The sequence below is a fragment of the Podarcis muralis genome, chromosome 8 (assembly GCF_964188315.1).
Source record: "Podarcis muralis chromosome 8, rPodMur119.hap1.1, whole genome shotgun sequence".
Taxonomy (NCBI): Eukaryota; Metazoa; Chordata; class Lepidosauria; order Squamata; family Lacertidae; genus Podarcis; species Podarcis muralis.
The window spans coordinates 79,025,080-79,045,029 of NC_135662.1; the positions used below are offsets into that span (position 1 = coordinate 79,025,080).

General features: G+C 42.7%; 1 protein-coding gene and 1 long non-coding RNA gene across 11 annotated transcripts in view; both read left to right on the forward strand.

The window, feature by feature from the left end:
* LOC114601005 (catenin delta-2) overlaps nt 1–1,591 on the forward strand; it is a 252,358-nt gene extending 250,767 nt beyond the window's left edge. For all 10 annotated transcript variants that reach the window (XM_077933366.1, XM_077933370.1, XM_077933368.1 and 7 more), the window contains one exon: nt 281–1,591. In XM_077933366.1, coding sequence (XP_077789492.1) covers nt 281–541 — 261 coding nt within the window. In that variant the 3' untranslated portion in view covers nt 542–1,591. The remainder of the gene's footprint in view (nt 1–280) is intronic.
* A 13,601-nt stretch (nt 1,592–15,192) lies between these two features.
* LOC114601007 (uncharacterized) lies at nt 15,193–19,569 on the forward strand. Its single transcript, XR_003707720.2, has 4 exons — nt 15,193–15,428; nt 16,338–16,406; nt 18,636–18,757; nt 19,518–19,569. It is a non-coding gene; the product is annotated as an uncharacterized LOC114601007 (long non-coding RNA).
* Nucleotides 19,570–19,950: the final 381 nt, after the last annotated feature.

Here is a 19,950-nt window from a genome sequence, read left to right on the forward strand (position 1 = left end):
TTTCACCGTCTCTTGAAGCAAAACGTCTGTTAGGAGCAGTAATCAATGCAAGTGCAAAGCAGTCCATTTAGGAAGATCAAGCAAAACAGTGCAATTAATTCGGGGGGTGGGGGCCTAAGAGATTATGAATGCAGCTGCTGAAATGTTGGAAGCATTCATACTGCCAGCCCTAATAAGCATCGTTAAAGTGGAAGCATCTTATCTTCCTCCCTAAATGATAGCTTGATTCCCATCGCAGCACTAATAGCTAACAAGCTGAGGCTTATTGTTCTGTTGATAGGTCTCAACACAGCCAGTTCCGCAGGAGCCCACTAGAAAAGATTATGAACCATATCAGCCATTTCAGAATTCAACAAGAAACTATGACGAGTCCTTCTTTGAGGACCAAGTACATCACCGTCCTCCTGCAAGCGAGTACAATATGCACCTGGGACTTAAGTCCACCGGGAACTACGTCGACTTCTACTCGGCTGCTCGGCCCTACAGTGAACTCAATTACGAAACAAGCCACTATCCTGCATCTCCGGATTCCTGGGTTTGAGATTTGGGCAAGGAAAAAAACAAAAACAAAACGGCTCCGGGAACTGTGCATGTGCATGCATACCACAAGACATTCTTTTTCCTGCAAATTTAGTTTGTTAAAAGCCTGTTCCATAGGAAGGCCCTGATAACCAAGTGTGGAAAACTTTTAAGATGCTTTTAGATGGCTAAAAAAGATTTGGACATTAAGCACGGGAGTGTCATTAGAAAGGGGGGAAATGTATATGTATTTCTGTATCTATATAATCCCGTCTCTCTCTATATATAGATATAGAAATATATTGTGGGGAGGGGGGCAGCTTTGCGGTTGGCCCTTGTATGTAGAGTGTAAAACAAATAGTGCTGTATATTGAATGTGGCTGAAGGAAAGAGGGGAAGGTGCACAGACCAGAGTTAAGCACAAGAAAATGAATAGTTTACAAAACCTTAAGGGGGACAGCTTCTCACACTTTTGTTTCCTCTCCTCATCCATTGTGAATCTAGGCTTCAAGTTGCATTTGAGGTTTCCTCTGTACAGCAAGATGTTTCTTGCCTTTTGTTAATGCATTGTTGCAAAGTATTTGATGTACATTACAGATTTAAGAGAGAGAGAGAGCGAGAGAGAGAGAGAAGTGCATTGTGTATATTACACCAATGCCACAGTGTTTCTTCATCTATGGTTCTAAATATTGCTTCAATTTCAAAACTTTGAAATATGTATGAATTTCCAGGGGGGGGGGAGAGGGGTTGTTTTTTTCTTTCTTCCTTTCTTTCTTCCTTTTCTTTTCCCCAGTGCGTTTTAACAAAACAAAAAAACAAAAAAAACCAACGGAATATTTAGCAGTATTGTTCGTTCTGATATGTGAATTTGTTTGTGGCAACTAAAAAAAAAAAAGGCATTCAGCAGTTTCTGACAATTAACATTCATCATTCCACACTCCTTGTCAACGAAGTGCTTTTTCACTGCCTAAAATTTTAGATGTAGATATTTGAAATAGATTTTTTCATTTATACCAGTTTTCTTTATGATGATACAGTGTTAAAAAGAAAATAAATTACAATTGATCTGTCATCCATATTTGCTAAGAATGTCTATTTCCAAGAATCCTCCATCTAAATACACATTCTTGCTTGTGTGTGTGTATGTCTGTGCGCGTATGTATGTCCCCCCCCCCAATGTGTGCATAATATTCTGTGTGTATGTTTCTGCAGCATAAAGCGTGTTCTGTTGCAATGTTGCCAGACATGAGAGAATTCTCATCTACCTACGAAACTCGGGGGGGGGGGAGGGCTCTCCACAAGATACGAGACCATTTTGCACTCTCGTACACAAATACATAGACTTTCAGGCTTGCTAAGTGCAGAAGTAATCTTCGGACCAACAAGGGGAGGTTAGCACAGAAGCAGTTCCCAACATCTCATACAACAGTATGAGTGGGAGAGTATGCTAGGGGCCTAACATTTTCATCTCTAGTGTAGCTATAGCAGCAGAGTACAGCAGAAAGGGATTCCTTCCCCATTTGTCCAGATAAATTGTGTGCTGTTTTCCCTTTAGTAGTGCTGCTGAGGACTTGTAAGGGACTGGGACAAGAGGAGGAGAAATCCTGATCCTCCTTTGCTTTAGGTTAGGTGTGAAGGACAGCCGATATCCTTAGGTCCCGATAGCCCAAGGTGAGGAATTTCTGAGCAATGTCTGGCATCACTGCCCCTACAAGCTGAGAGTCCTTCCTCTCCTCCCTCCCTCCCTCCCTTCCCACCACATGTTGTCCGTCCTTTTTTGAAGAAGAAAAAGAAAACAAAGAGTTTTGAGACTGTGCTACTGTGGACTGATAAGCTGGCCACACTGTTCCATCTGCTATTGCCTCTGTTATTTTTTTTATTTATAGATGTATATATTAAATTTTTCTCTACAGTGGAAACTCCAGTATGTATCGCCCCTTCCTTGCAGTGACAGCTGACTGACCATCATTGGGGATTCACGTGGTTATCCAGCCCCAAGTACGCTGCTTACTCCCCCCCCCCAAAGGAAAGAAGGGAAAGCTTAGCCATTCATCCACAAACTCCAGTGTGAGAAAATGACTGAGCAGTTCTTTGCCAAACATTTGAATCAACAGAGCAGGTTCTGCTCCCGTGAGGCATCAAGACTTGCAAGATTAATGTAACTGCCCTAAAATGTGAGTTAACGCTCTTGGGCCATCTGCTAGGTGTTCATTCCCCACCCCAGAAGAAGTCAGAATGCAACAACCAATATGACAGAATGCATGGCTGAAAAGGAAATAAAGGTATATAACATTTCAGAGAGCAAACAGTAAATTGATATCTAAACAGTATCCTATCCACCATCACAACCCATGGAAAATATAGACCACTTCTGTACATTGTTTAATCTGGTGTAATATAATTAATGAAAAATAATATGTTTGAAATAGTGCAGCAGAGGAAGAGGGGGACCTGGGTCTCCATCATTTAACAATTGTTGGTAAGTATAAAAATATTGCAGGGACGCGGGTGGCGCTGTGGGTAAAACCTCAGTGCCTAGGACTTGCCGATCGTATGGTCGGCGGTTCGAATCCCCATGGCGGGGTGATCTCCCGTCTTTCAGTCCCAGCTCCTGCCCACCTAGCAGTTCAAAAGCACCCCTAAGTGCAAGTAGATAAATAGGTACCGCTTTATAGTGGGAAGGTAAACGGCGTTTCCGTGTGCTGCGCTGGTGCTGGCTCGCCAGAGCAGCTTCGTCACGCTGGCCACGTGACCCGGAAGTGTCTCCGGACAGCGCTGGCCCCCGGCCTCTTAAGTGAGATGGGCGCACAACCCTAGAGTCGGACACGACTGGCCCGTACGGGCAGGGGTACCTTTACCTTATAAAAATATTGCAGTTCTACATTGTATGGTAAGGTAAAGGTAAAGGGATCCCTGACAATTAAGTCTAGTCGCGAACGACTCTGGGGTTGCGGCGCTCTTCTCGCTTTACTGGCCGAGGGAGCCGGCGTTTGTCTGCTTCCATAGACAGTTTTTCCAGGTCATGTGGCCAGCATGACTAAGCCGCTTCTGGCAAAACCATAGCAGCACGGAAACGCCGTTTACCTTCCCACTGGAGCGGTACCTATTTATCTACTTGCACGTTGACGTGCTTTCGAACTGCTAGGTTGGCAGGAGCAGGGGCTGAGCAACAGGAGCTCACCCCATCGCGGGGATTCGAACTGCCGACCTTCTGATTGGCATCCCCAAGAGGCTCAGTGGTTTAGACCACAGCGCATCCCCTTACATTGTATGGTACAATTATCATTTACATAGTGATGCAATGCACAGCCTTATTGGAATGATACCGCAACTACTGCAATTTAACATTTAATACCAGCAGTGTACTGGCTGCAGTGCTGAACGCAGAAGGAAAATGGCCAGTTATCCTTGTTGAGTCAAATTGCTTGAAGCAGATTTAAAAACACAAAAAAAGTTGGAAGAATCTGATGCTGAAGCGCACATACTACATTGCTATTTGCTACAACTTACGATAACATGAAGCTACATGGCCAATATGAAATTAATGAGGATTATTTTGAGTTTCTAATAAGTGATGGCCGTGTAATAGGACTTTCAGGAGGGGGTCCTCCTGAGTTTGTTAGCCGGTGAGGTGTCAGGTTAATTGTTGGTTTAAGAAGCATGTGACTGGTTGGGTATTCTTAATCAATGATAATCGTTTCATCTTTGCCTGATATTTTATCACCAGAGATAAGAAAATTTGTCAGAATGGCTACTTGTATTAGAGCAGAAATAAACAGATGCAGAGCTGTATATTGTAATGTAGATATGGTTTGTCAGTGATCCTAGCACTGTAGTTAACTTTTCCAGGCACACCTTTCCAATGTACAATAAGCAACCCTCTCTCCTTTTGTAGTAAACTTGGGGGGGGGGGGGGAGAGATGCGGGAAATCTAGTTGGAGGAAGGGCTCAATGGACATAATGTATATGAAATATATATATCTCACACACCATGATTTTAGACACAAGTTGTTCCTATTTTCTTTACTATTAACTGGATGGAAATTAAACATGCACTTAAGCATGTCAGTTATCAAAAATTATCCAGTTTTAGAAATAAAACGGAATGTTACTTCGCATCCGGCATAGCAGTGTCTTTGGTAGCATTTCATACAGCGATCTGAGCATCACATTTTGACTTGGGTCTATTGTACATAGGAAAGAAATTTGCTTTGGGTGGTGAGTGTGTGTTGATGTCCAGATGTGAAACAGTAATGCTAAGGGCCTGAGATGGCCATGCTTGCAACAAGATGGGATTCCCATTAGCTGTAGAAGCAACAGCCACCTCTTGTCTTGCTGCTTCCCGTGCCAAAGCCCTTCAGGAGTAATGTACCACAATGAGCTGCTGCTTTGTGCATAGCACAAGCAAGCTGTTCTGTTTGGCATCCAATTCAAGCAAGCTTAGATGTTAACGCTTATTAAGTAAAGTGGTTTACAATGAAAAGCTAAGTAATATAAACAAAAGACTTAAAAAAAAACACTGTCAAGAACAGCAGCAGCTATATATTTCAGCTGCTGTTTCTCTTTCTGTTGACAAGAGAACAGAATTTCTGGGCTCTGGGTGTAAAGGGACCTCTGATTTTTTCCCTAGCTAATAAGAGGACCTTCTCCAGTCTCACATGGGGGACCTGAATGCAGGTTGCTGGTCCATGAGATAAAATTTAGGACCTTTTTGCTCTAGACTTCCACATGCACCCTTAACGTTTGATTGGGACAAGCTTGCATTTGAACAAATGGGCATGCTGCCATTATGTCTCGTTCCATCATTACTAATAATGCATAGCATAAATACAAGCTTGACAGGGCATGGCAAATGTAGCCTAAAGAGAAGTCACTTTCAAACCGTCCCAGGTTATATATCCTGAAGGTTCTGGGAAGCCGGGTGTGGACTTTTAGGTGACAACATCAGCAAATGGCTTGGAAGATGGCATGCCTGCCCATTGCCCACATTCCTATGTCATATAACACCATCAGAGGAGTGTTGGGCACGTTCTAAGAAGTTTGCTCTCACCGCTTGCATGAGCCCAAGAGCTGAGCTAGCACTCCACACAAAAGGAGTGTAGGACATGCTCCAGAATCCTGCAATATGCAGTGGTTCTGTTGTGCAACAGATGTTCAAGCATTCCTTGCAGTCAAAACAATAAAGGCAGAATAGAGAGTAATGTAGGGCGGGGGGAACCTCTGCCCTAAATAAAATACTGGGGGGTGGGTGTGGGTAATAAGATAGTTTTATAACTAAAATGCTAAAATAATGAGAGATGGGAGAACAGCTGTTTGGTGCAGGAAGGGCAGAGAGCCGAAGAGTTCAGATGTAGCTGTTGGACAAAATGTGCAAGTCTGAAAAAGGCTGGACATTTAAACAAGTTATTGAGGGAAAGGGGTAGATTTTTCCCTCCCTCCGGCATTTTAAAAGAAGTTGGAAAGACCTAGGAAAAGGACAGCTTACGCAAGGGGCTTGTGCCGCACAGGTAGATTAAACTAGATAATCCCTAAACTTTTTATTGGTTTCCCTGACTGGTTTTTTTTTTTGCCAAAGGCCAAAACTGCATTATCATTGACTTCCAATTTCCCTCCACCTTGCCCATTTTTTGTCCTGCAGTAGCAAATACTTAAGAGTAATATTTGAATATTCAAACTCCAGTGACATACCAAATCACTTTCCAGCTAGGCATACATAAATCCTTCACACCTCCCCAGTATTTAGGGGGCTTTGCAGATGGGTAGGTGGGTCAGTCGAATGGTTGGTCTGTTGGTTTTTCAAATGTTACCACAAACTCTTGGCGGTGTTTCTCCCCCCCCCCCCCCCAGCAATGTAATAACCCACATAGAAAGAGGGATTCCAAAAATGTATAAAATGTATTTGTTGTACTGTAAAAATGTTTGATTTAAACACAGGCTTCATTTTAGACTCCTAATCAACTGTGTAGATCTCTATATAAAAAGCTCATTGTTTTATTAAGATGCTGTTTATGGTCTGAAAGGAATGGTTGAGCTATTATAATACTAACAAAACTGCACTACCATGAGCAATATTAAGCTTAAAAAGTGGACATTTCAAGAGTAAAATATTATTTAAACTATATTAATATTGAAAGTACATTTTGGCAATGTATAAACGCCCAAAAGTTAAAATAAATGTTGTCAAGTTAAATGGCAAAATACTACTACTACTACTACTACTAATAATAATAATAATAATAATAGTAATGAGAATCAACAGACTATACTTTTTCATTGTACATGTTGGTAGCATGTACAAAAGCTAACTTGAACTGAGATTTTCTATCAATAAATACTACTGTATTGTGGAGAGTTGCTGTTCATAGTGCAGTATGTGAAAAGCCAAAAGCAAGAAGGAATATATGCAGTGTTGAATATATACAGAAGACATGCCTCCTCGGTTCTCCATACATTTGGGACACATGCAGACACAAAACGCTGGTGTAGCACAGTGGCGAAATGTATGATCCAGGAAACCCCCGAACTTCATAGGTCCCCTGGAAGTAGCCAGCTTGCTGCATTCTGTATGTTTCTGAACTCCCATCAGCTACAGACAACAATCTAAATTCATCTGGAGGGGAGTATATTGACTACCCCTGTCTTAGGCAATCAACTCTTGGCCCCTTATTCATGCAACCTCATTAAAGAAATAGTCCACCAATACTTCTCCCGTCATTCTAAAGAATGCTACAGAAATCTAGCATATCATTGGTCAAGATATTGAATATGTCAGAATGATACGAAGACTGTTCCATTTACTTCCGGGTTCTCTCTAGCAGCCATAATAGTGCAAACATGTTACCCCCACCCACCCTGATTTTTATCCTACCTCTTACTCCTTTGGGGAACCTGTTCTCCCCCAGCTAAGGTGTTTGCAGGCCAGCTCCTCTCCCAGTTTCACACAGCAGAAGACAAGGCGCCAGCCACTTCTTCCTCAGCAGATGTTGAAAGCGAAGCACGGACAGCAATGCTCCCTGAGCAAATTTTCTCCCGAGAATTGGCGCTGTTGCCGGCCAGCTGCTTCCAGCCCAGCCTGTGGCAAGGAGAAAAGGATTGGGAAAATTAGGGGCAGGAGGTATTTTCACTCCACTTAGGTCTAAGGGAAGCACATTTGACCTGGCCCACCACCCAACACAACTGTGAAGGTATGGCCTAACCCGTCAGGAAATGTTCCTGCTGCAGAACATCTATCCGCAGATACAATATGCTTTTAGGCATATACTCTGACAATGAAGAGAACTCCTGCAGAGCAAAAATCACCAGCCTTTCTCAAACTGCAGGAAGGAAAGTATGCAAGCAAATGTGGGGGTGCTAAACCTAACACAGGTCCTTTGGGGGCTAGTAGGCACTTTGTCAAACTTGCAAAAGTGCCATGGGTTCTAGTTGCAAAAAAGCTGTCATGGATTGTGTGACATAACACAAAATGGATATGGTTTATCTAAACGAGCAGATAAACAGATAGAACAAAATGATGTGGGCATGACCCTGCCCCCATCAACCACCCCATCAATGGGAGGGAAAGGCAACAGCATCAGCTACCTCTGCATGCACAGAGAAAAGCTTTTTGCACCTCTGGCAGACTGGGAACCTGGGAACTAATAGCATCACAGAAGGTTTTAAGAGAATAGTGAGGATTCAGGGGCTGTGACAACCTGGAGCGATACTTAGTCAAAACCAGGGATGAAAGAAGCTGTCAATTTTGGTTCTCCCACTTTCTCATTTTTCCGATATTAAAATCAGTTCTACAGCAATTCGTTGGAAAAAATCCTCATGAAAATTCATCAGCATTTCTGAATCTCAGAACTGTGCAATTAGAAGGCACAATGGGGGGGTCATCTGGTCCAAGCCCCTGTAATGCAGGAATGTTTTACTCAATGTGGTGCTCAAACCCAGTTTAAGAGGCTCGTGCTCTACTGACTGAGCTATCCATCATGGGCTTTACTGCAAACTCCTCCAAATAAACACATTTTTGTGTGCAGTTTTGACTAAAGTACACATTTTTGCAAGCCATTTCCCCCCAGTACAACACATTTTTGTATTATTTTTTTACTAATGTATTCATTTTTATGCACACTTTCCCCAACTATATGCATTTTGATAAACAGTGGTTAGTGAACTGCATCGCAAAATTCAGACAAGTGAAATTTTCAAAAGCTAGCTCTGTTTCGGTTCTCATATTGTTTCAGAATGTGGAGGTTTGATAGATTCACTTGCAAATGAGAACAGGTTTTAATTTATTTCCTATCCCTAGTGAAAACTAAAGAGACCTTGGTAAGGATCAAACAAAAAGGTAGGTTGCAGGATATGGATGACACAGCCACAGACAAGGATAAGCATGTATTTCTTGAATTTCAGTGGGTAAAGGCAAGCAGTACTTGGTACCTTTACCTTTTGTGGGGCGGGGAAGCTCACCTACTGCTTTTTGGGGAGGCTATGGAATAAATTGTTTGGATATAAATGGGGTGAGTTAGGGGCTGTGGATTTCATGAAGGGTTTTCCTTCCTGTTTCCCCATAAGGTGAGCACTGGCTCAAAGGCAAATTGTGTGTCAATATGGCATCTATTAAATGGCAGGCGCACGTTTCCTCTCACCTCACCTGCTGCAGCCAAGGAAGAAAAGAAAGGAGATGTTGGATGAGGAAGTTTAAGGATAGGAAAGCAAATCAAGTACTTCTCTGGTTCAGATTACAACCCAGAAATCTGGGGTCTTAAATTCTTGCCAGAAACTACAATCAAAGATTAAAAACTGCTGAGATTCACATTGTGAGGCAGAGAATGCTAAATGTCAGGGACACTGCCAATTCTGCAGCTCACTGGCAACCTTCATGAAAAATAAGAACCCACTCTCTTTTAGTTCAACAAAAGCTTCCCTGACTTCTCAGCTAGTGACTGTTCTTATTTACTAATGGAAATAGGCAAGTGGTTATTTACAAGGCTGAACTAATTGCTCAAATAATTTAGAAGATCTTAGCTTAAAAAAGTCTCTGCAACAAGTGGGATGAAATTGATGCACATTCAGAGCTTTCTTAACAGGCAACCTAAGAACTGAATATGCAGGGTAATGTTGGCTAACCAGTGATCCATTAATTCTGCTAACACCATTTTCATGGGACCATAAGAAGCTGATACAACGTTCATCACACTGCCTGCAATTTCACTGTAATGTTCCTATAACTGAGTTGTGTTTTGGCAATGTTTATTAGATTACATGAAAGTGAAGGTGCCCTTTGTAAAGAAACCAGGCTCCCAGCTATCTCTCAGTTAAGAAAACAGTCTGAAAACAAAACTGTGTGATCTTGATTTCTTTTCCTTTTTTATGAATGCCTGTGGTTTATACAAGAAAAACCCAACTTTGTCTCTTAAATTTGCATATTAAAGAACTGCTTTCCTTATGTCGAAAAGAGCTGTGACTGCAGTAAAGGAACATTTGATATGATCATTTGATAAAAGAAAATAAGGAAAACTAATGAACCCCAAGAGATACACTTTGCATAAGGAAAAATGTGCCCTTTCTAAGGCAGGACATTCAGAAGAGAGATGCTCCTTATGTTCTTCTAAGAATGATCAGTCAAAATAAATAGTGGATTGCATCACATTTTGTCGTGGGGAAGGTTCCCTTTTATTTTTGTGTTGGGAAGGTACAAAACATTAAAAGAATTGATCACAGGCATGCAAAAAGTTGCCCATGGTGGGAGAAAAACCAAACCCTCGCCTTGTGTAAGCATTGCAACAATCTGCCCTGGTTGCTTCAGTTCAGACCTTGCCAAGTTAACCTGACTGTACAGGGAGAAAGAGATTTGGCTAACAAATACCAGGTCTGGCACACGAACAAATTATGAACGACTTACAGAATTTGGTACAGATCGGCATAAGGTAAAGGTAAAGGTACCCCTGCCCATACGGGCCAGTCTCGACAGACTCAAGGTTTGTGCGCCCATCTCACTCTATAGGCCGGGGGCCAGTGCTGTCCGCAGACACTTCCGGGTCACGTGGCCAGCGTGACAAGCTGCATCTGGCGAGCCAGCGCAGCACACGGAAACGCCGTCTACCTTCCCGCCAGTAAGCGGTCCCTATTTATCTACTTGCACCCGGGGGTGCTTTCGAACTGCTAGGTTGGCAGGCGCTGGGACCGAGCAACGGGAGCGCACCCCGCTGCGGGGATTCAATACAACCCTACGATGTCCCTATTTTCATTAGAGAAATGTTGGAAGGTACGTCCATATTTCAAAGGCGTAACTGATGTCCGGGGGGGATTTCCGAAATGCGGCAAGTCAATTGTGTCCTGGCAACCCTATGATAGCACATAACCAAAGCCAAGTTACAGACCACTAAGACTCCACAGGGAGACAGCATAGTTTTCAGAGAATAGTAAGGAAGCACAAAGCTTATGTGGCCAGCATGCATCACAGCCATCTTGGAAAGGCCTTCAATAATAGCTTTCAGCAGTGGCCTTCTCAAATGTACAATCCCTTCTCACATTAACTCTGTGGTGTCACTGCTGCCACAGCATGGCTATTTCCTATGCGGTAAATGGAAGATCAAACTGAAAAACACTTTACCCCATTACCCGGTTCAGGCCTTCAGACACGGCCTTCATAGTGCAGGAAGCAATCAGTTTTCTAGTGACTCCAAAAAGACATGAAGGGGCCCTTCGATGAAGCGGTGCTGAAATTAAACTGATAACGTCCCACTCAGGAAATGAAACAGGAAGCTATCAGGAGACAAGAGTAGCAATGCAGAGAGGCAAAATAATAATATATCAGTTTCAAGCATCATGTGGAATAATTGTCAGATGTGTAATGAATCATCAGGGCTTCAAAGCAACAGCTGCATGAGCTGGTACTGTGCTTACTCTTCTCATTACACAGCTGTGTAAGACCCAAGAGCCCTCAGGTCTCTTAAGCGCAGAGGCACTGCCTTGCTGGGGAGGGATAGCAATTCTAGTCCCAGAGGACACTGCCTGCTATTGCTGCTCCCCTATTCACCCTCCACTGGCATCAGAAGCAGAGGAAGCGGTGAGAAGGAAGATATATTTGAGGCACAATAACCGAGGAGTGGGATGCAGGTGGCGCTGTGGGTTAAACCACAGAGCCTAGGGCTTGCCGATCGGAAGGTCGGCAGTTCGAACCCCCGTGACGGGGTGAGCTCCCGTTGCTCGGTCCCTGCTCCTGCCAACCTAGCAGTTCAAAAGCACATCAAAGTTCAAGTAGATCAATAGGTACCACTCCGGTGGGAAGGTAAACGGCGTTTCCGTGCGCTGCTCTGGTTCACCAGAAGCGGCTTAGCCATGCTGGCCACATGACCCGGAAGCTGCACGCCGGCTCCCTCGGCCAATAAAGCAAGATGAGTGCCGCAACCCCAGAGTCGGCCACGACTGGACCTAATGGTCGGGGGTCCCTTTACCTTTAACCGAGGAGGATAAAAGGTTAAGGCCACATTCAGAGGCAGAGACTTGTTGGTCCCAAATTCTGGTTCAGAATGGGACCTTGCACTTCCTTCAGTTTGGCTTGGGTCAGGATGGCCGTATGACTTTAACAATTTTAAAAATTTATTTAAAAAATATAATTTTTAAAAAGAAGGAAAACTCTGATCCTAAACCTCCACCGCCTTACAGGAAATCTTCAAGAGAAGAAAAGGCTACGTCTAAGAAGTAAACCCTACAGGAGTCTGGTGTGGAGTCTCTAAGAAGGTTGGATTTGACTCCTTCCAGCAACTCCTGCAGCCAAGCTGGTGCCAAATGTATTGCTCTGCTTTCCTTTGGACTTCAGTTACAGATAGGTAGCCGTGTTGGTCTGCCATAGTCAAAACAAAAAAATTCCTTCCACTAGCACCTTAAAGATCTCAAAGTAGCTGATCTCAAAGTAGCTGTTTTACTACAAAGGAATTTCAGAAATAGACTGGAAAGAGAAGCTGCTGAATTGCAACTTATTACCAAACTTAAAACCACGGAGAGACCTGGTCTGAACAAAGACATTGGATTCTTATCTCATTATACATGACAAAGCCATTTTTCACCTTCTCACCCCTTGCTTTTTCCTGTAAGACCTATTGCAGTCGTTAAGAGTCGTCAACAGGCTCATCACAGCCATCTGCCAATCACCCATTCCCACCACCCTTCTGAGTAATACCTATTGCAGTCGTTAAGAGTCGTCAACAGGCTCATCACAGCCATCTGCCAATCACCCATTCCCACCACCCTTCTGAGTAATACCCCTCCCCACCTTCTCACTATATAGAAGAATCTGGCAACTTCTGTTTCAGTGTATCTGAAGAAGTGTGCATGCACACGAAAGCTAACTTAGTTGGTCTTTAAGGTGCTACTGGAAGGAATTTTTTTGTTTTGACTTTGGACTTCAGTGAGGCTGAGAGGGGAGTCTTCAGCTGGGCAGCTCAGGACCTCCATCCACACTGACCAGACTTGCACCTTGGGAAAGTCAATCTGGTGTTGCTAATGCAGCTGTTTGACTTCTCCCCTGGAGGAGCACCCCACTGTCTCTCAAGGCTGACGGATGCCAACTATTGTATTTCACCTGATCTTTAAAAATGAATCCTGATGTGGTTTTTTGAAAGGGCAAATTTAGAAGTTGGTGGGCAAAAGCAAGCAGCTTGACAGATAGGCAGTTTCTGAATTAGCATGTCTGAGAAATATCCCCTTCCTCCTCTGACATTTCATGCTAAAGAGAATTTCTGATTACAGTGATAATTTCTGTGCAACTCGAAGATGGTCTGGGATTTTCATAAACCATTGTTAATTTTAAGGGGAGATTATGGATGTTCACTTGAGAGTTAGAAACAAAACAAAACACTCTTTCTTGCAGGTTGAAAACATCAGTGCTCAAAGTGGTTGAAGTACTTCCAATTTTAGGACATGAACAGAATATAGCTGGTTATCATTAAGAACATTTCAAGTCAAATTGTAGTAGTATAGTATAATAGGCGACTCCAAAGCGAATAAATTAATAACTCATTCTCAAAAACATAGGCAATTTGTGGAAGCAGCAAGAACTCCCTACATTGGAAGACTGGAGAATAAAAATGGTAGAATTTGTGGAGTTGGCAAAGGAGAGGGGAGAATCAGGAATCGGCCCGAAGAAAACTATCAAAAGGACTGGAGCAAATTTATTTATTATTTGAAAGAAAACTGTACTCATTTAAAAACATTTGTAGCATTAACGTGAAATGTTTTGTAATGTAAAATTATGATGCTGATTTATAAATAAGAATGTGATTTCTTAAGGTGTTTATAGACAAAGAAGTGATTATGGGAATGCGAAAGATATGTTATAGGCTATAGGGATGTCAGAAAGAGAGGTAGAAGGAAGTCAAAGCTCACTTTAAGCAAATAAGATGTTGTGAATATGTGTATTGAATTAAAATGAAATATGGAAAAATTCAATAAGAAATTATGTTTATAAATATACCAAAAGGCCTTTTTAAAAAATTTATTGTCATTTAAAACAAAAACAAAAACCTGCCCTCCTTATTCTCTGAGAAGATTTAAGGTGGCTAACAGATCAGTAATAAAAAGAGTGAAGCCAAACACCATATCCAGAAAAAGAAGAAAACAAACCACCACACAGCAATGCTACCATTGTCACATGAAACCACATCAATAGTAATAGTGCTGGACCCATAAGCATCACAGAGTAGTATCATCTGCCTAAATAACCAGTAAAACTTATTTATTTGACCCTGGTCATAGCCACTGTAACGCCACACACCACGTTGGCCACACCACACTGGCTCTCAACGGGCACAGAAGAAAAGAGTACTTTCTTTTAAAAAAGAAAGTGCACTATCAGTGATACTCCAACAGTAATGGTCATTCTTTTAACTTTCTAGTCCCTCTCTCATGCACCATAGCAATTGCTCTGTAACCAGCACCAACCACCGAAGTGATTTTCAAGTCACATGAATATATAATGTTGGAAGTTACCACATGTCAGCGTTGTTGCATATTTCTCTGTTATTTGAGGAACATAGATCCCTTCAAGAATCAAGTCTCAAAATTACCACAACAGTGGGTTGCTTGGTTGTTGTTTTTTCACAAGTATACACGCATATTGCCCATCCTGTTCTGGAATCGTCTGGATTCGTTCAGTCTCCTCCACCCCAAATATTTATTTCACTTTAGCTCACAGGCTCTCAAATGGCTTCCTGATTTAAGCCCTCCTCTGTGCAGGGGTTGAAAGAGTCATAAATCACGATGGATTCGGTGAGGGTTGACAGTGCTCACAAAATCCAATCAGAAGCAGGCAATATCCTCTGCCTTCTCAACCTGAGAAGGTGTTTTTTTTAAAAAAAAAAGAAAGCTACCTTAGCTCTAATAGAAAGATGGCCCATGAAAGCAGCTTATCATTTCTTTGAGACGTCCAGAGCTTTCAGGCTAACCAAGTAATACTTTTCTGTGACAACCCAAGTGTATTGTACTAACAATCAAAAACATACTTCTGCTGCAATCAATTTTCACCAGAAATTTGGGAAATCTTAGTCTTTCGACCACAGGCTGAGGATTTGTTACACTCCATTTTAGGGGGAAAATGGACTTTTGCTTCAGTGATTTGCCATTTATTACTTTATATGCTGCCATATTATCTAGTTTGGCCTGGGGGGGGGGGTTGTGGGATATTCTCTCTCTCCCTGTAAGACCGCAGTGCTATTCACCCAGCTATAGTTAAAGGTCTGTCAGTTTTCCCATTATATGCCTCCATTATCAAGGCTTTATAACTCAACCCTCAAATGTCAATCCTATCTGATAGGTGCCAAAAAAGCATTTGACCTCATGAAGGATTACGTGATGGCGACTGATCCATTAAATTCTTTGTAAGCCGGAAGCCAGGTTCAAGTCCTTCTTAAGGGATTTATTTAAAGGTAAAATATTAATATTTATGAGTACAGTATTCAGTTCTATCGCTAAAGCAGTTTAATGTAACAACAGTATTTTGGGGATACAAGAATCATCTGATGCTACAAGGTCTTTTTTTGTTGTCTGACCACTTCTGAGCCAACACGTATCTCATAGCCAGGCCAAGTCCTAGCATAGCATTTTACACATAGGAGAAGACTTAGGTAATTTACATAGCCAGCTAAATTCAGTTTAGCTACCACCATTTAACTCCATATGAAACCGCAGGACGCAGTATCTGAGGCAATTGTTCCGCAACATACCCAAGACAAATTATTTGCTATCTTTTTTTTCCCATCAGTGATTATGCAGGAATTTTTACCACAATGGGAATAGCAACTAATATAATTATGCAGATAAATTACCTTTATTTACATAATTTGCTATTAAATTCTCTGACAAATCTGTTGGCTGGGATGAGGGTGGAGGGAGAGAATTTAATGGGGTGTTGTTCCATTATAATTTGTAAGTCCCCTGGGGCAGAGGCCTAGCATACCTTGATGGTGGTGGTTGTTTGTAAACCACCATGCAAATAGTTGCGGGGGGGGGGGGTTGCAATTGTATGCAGGGGCTATGTAAGCATCCAGGAAATATTTTCATCAAAACAGGGGGAAAGGCAGATAAGATAGTGAGAATTCTTCAGCCTTGATAAGCAACAAATTAATGATGCTGAATCTAAAATGGCATCTTCAAACTATTTGTAAAGCAGATTATGCAGCTTTTGCCTTTGGTGTTAAGCCCACTGAACAGGCCTACGTAATCGTATATAAAGAGGGCATGCTCTGCCTGAATATACCAACAGCCAATTTTGATTCTCTCTTAAGATAGTTCGTTGAAGGTCATTACTGTTTTCTCCCCATTTTTAACTTCCACAGCATTGTAATAAGGTCACAGATTCAAAAGAGGAGAAGCGTTGCTGTACATTATTAATGATCCCTGCAGAGGTAAGTACAATGAAAGAAACGATTTGCTGAAATTCTGTGTATTTTCAAAGATAAAGGAGGTTAAGAGATATACTCAAGCCACTCTCGTACATAAAAGGAAACATCAGTTAACTTCCATCTTACCATAAAGGAGTTGTTTCTTGCAGGTTTCAGGTCTCAGTATTAATCTAAAGAATTTGTGCTGAAAATAAAAATGGTTTGCCAGTGCTTGGGAACCTGTGGCCCATAAGCCTAATTAGCCGGCCCAGGGCCTGCAAGGCCATTTTAAGTTAATCACACCCACCTGCCAAATGATGCCAAGCACAGGACAGTTAAAGGGATATTTGCTTTCTGATTTAACCACTGCAGCATAAAACCGAAGACAAGCCCTCTTCGAAAGGAAAAAGCAGCAAAGGCCTCTCTGATCTGAACTTTTAGACCAGAGATAGGCCTTCTGCCAACTCAACAGGAAAAGGTATTATTTCACCTCACCCCATTGTTGGCGTGGGCAGAAATGCTGCCTTTTACTCTTAAGAAGGAGGCATGGGCTTTCTCAGTTGGTTAGGGCATGGTGCCGATAACACCAAGGTTGCAGGTTTGACCCCCTTATGGGACACCTGCATATTCCTGTATTGCAGGGGGTTGGACTAGATGATCCTCAGGGTCCCTTCCAGCTCTGCAGCTCTATGATCTTCGTTCTGTGATGCTTAGTGCAAAGATCAGAGATAAAACATCCCTCTGACTCCTCTTTCTTTAGAACAAGCTTTCCCAAACATTGGTCTCCAACTGTTTTGGGACTACAATTCCCATCATCCCTGACTACCTAGGGATGATGGGAGTTGTAGTCCAAAAACTGCTGAAGACCCAAGCTTGGGAAACCCTGTTTTAGAGTAATTTTATTGTATGTTTGGTGTGTGTGTGTGTGTCTGTTGTATGAATATGTAATTTCATGCATGCAGGAAGAGATTGCTGTGTGTCTGGTGGCTGGTGCTGGGATAGCTAACGCTGTGTACACAGCATACAGTGGTACCTCGCAAGACGAATGCCTCGCAAGACGGAAAACTCGCAAGACGAAAGGGTTTTTGGTTTTTTGAGTTGCTTCACAGGACGATTTTCCCTATAGGCTTGCTTCGCAAGAGGGAAACGTCTTGCAAGTTTGTTTCCTTTTTCTTAAAACCGTTAATACAGTTGCGACTTGACTTCGAGGAGCAACTCATAGCACGCGGTGTGGTAGCCTTTTTTGAGGTTTTTGAAGACTTTGGTGATTTTTGAAGCTTTTCCAAAACTTTTCCGACACCGTGCTTCGCAAGACGAAAAAAATCGCAAGACGACAAAACTCACGGAACGAATTAATTTTGTCTTGCGAGGCACCACTGTACATTGAAAGCATATGTGCCCTGCCCAAGCCACAGTTTCCAAAATCCTTAACCAAATACAGTCCCTATGATTCTATGGGGAAGTCCTTCAAAGGTATGGTGTGTGTAAGCAGCCTCAGGCAAGGTTTGAGCTAGGTACTTCCTGGCTCCTACACTAACTATTCTGGGGGCTAAATTGTTGGGAAATAACCGGTGAATACCAATTAACCCTGAAGTCCCACATGTCTGGGGAACTACAAAGAAAAAAACAAACAGCTGACTGCCTGAACTAAAGAAAAACTGTGGGGGGCTTGACTCAGTCTTTAGCCAAAACAGCCCCCAGTAAAGTTTAAAACACAGGCCTATGCAGTATTTGCAGTGTGGGAGAAATATAGGTTGTTAGATTTGTAGATGTCCCAGAATTAAGTGCTTACAATGTGCTCCCCTTGCCTCTGCCTCTCTCTGAAAGACCACAAACTTCAGTAAGTTTGAACGCTCTACTTACAGTAATCACAGGTCTCACTCAGGCAGCAGAAACAACAGAGGCAAAAGCCACTTCAGTACAAAATACAAAAAGGATCTTCAAACACAGAGTCTGGGCTAGCGAGCTCCAGCCTTGTGCATCCAGTTAGTTACATGGTTCAAACAAAAGAGGGAAAGAGAGAGGAACAGGAAGCAGGCAGTACTAATCTGGTGGGCCAAAGAGCACTGAGCAATTCAGAAGACAGGTATACAAGGTCTTTTGGACACCCAAGACTGTCTCCCCGTGTTTAGCTAAACCCCTGATCATCTTACAACTATCCAGACCAAGCTGGGCCATTTCCATTGGGTGTGGGGGCACTTAATGTGTAGTGAATCTGGCTATTGCAATAAAACACTGTATTTTGCTTTCCAGCACTGCAATTAAATAACCCATCTGCTTGTTTGGATCTAACGCGTGGAGTGTTGACATTCGTGTGGACATCTGTTTGAGAATCCTGGTGGGCACAGAGTGGTAGTTCCAGCTGTGTAAAGATGGTAATGGCACAAAGGTTATCCTTTCCCCTTGAGACACAGAGCTGCAGCATAACTAGGACATAAGGCATGACAGATTGCTGGAGAAGGGAATTTAATGTAGCCGAGTTGGAAATTGACATCATTAAGCAGTCTTTCAACATGGAAATCAACATATTTGCTGTTTAAAAGAGGAGAACATTTTCACCACTGCTTAGCGGTGTGGGGTCATTACTCTTTTAATCTCCGAAAATATTCCAGTAAGGAATATATTTATTTCATGTCTGCCGGATGATAAAAGACACATTACCTCCATCCCATACATTCAAAGCACTATGATACCCCTCTAAACAGTCCCGACTGAATTCTGGGAGTTGTAGTTTGTTAAGGGTCAGTTCTGCTCTGGAGCCAACTGACGATTCCCAGGTAAGATCCTCCCCCTATTGGGTGGTCCCTCCCCCTACCTGGCCTGATCACCTTGGCAATGCCTCCCCAGGCGGGATTGGGCAACTGGCTGAGGTAGGCAGAGACCTCCATGCATCCCACCTGGGGAAGGCGAAGCCGAGCCTGTCTAATGGTGCCGCATAGAGTCCAGGGGGCTGCGCGCGACCACGCAAAGGGCGCCCCCCATTTAATGTGGGGAGCGGTCATTCCCAAAGTGGTTTAACTATCAATTGCTCTTCGCAGAGAAGTCTGTAAATTGTAGCTGTGTGACTCTACCTCTGTAGCTCAGAGTCCAAATTTTGGTCCCCTCTTCACCATTTGATTCTCATTCTCTTCTCAGCATTGCTACCACCAGCTTATCCACTGCCTTTTCCTCAACCAATGTTGACTGGAATCCTGGAAGCCAAGACACAAGTTTGGGGCGTGTACTCTTTGGTGAGAGAACCCCAGCACAGATTTAACATCACAAAACATGCAGCAAAGAAAAGCATGGAAATAAAGGCTTGTAAAACCTTTAAAATGTGCCCTTCACCCGAGTCCCGAAATATCCCCAAGCTATCCCATTTCCCTAGCATAGAGACAAACCACACTTTGTCTAAGTCGTAAAATGGTCTACTTACAAAACTCTTCAAAGGTCAGCAGCCAGGAAAGATGCACAGACAGTGAAAATGTTGCTTAGCTATAAAATGTAAAAGTTTCTAAACTACTGGTATAGAGAAAAACTCTAGTTTCAGACTCCATTTTCCTTCTCTTATAGAGCTCCTTATCTACTG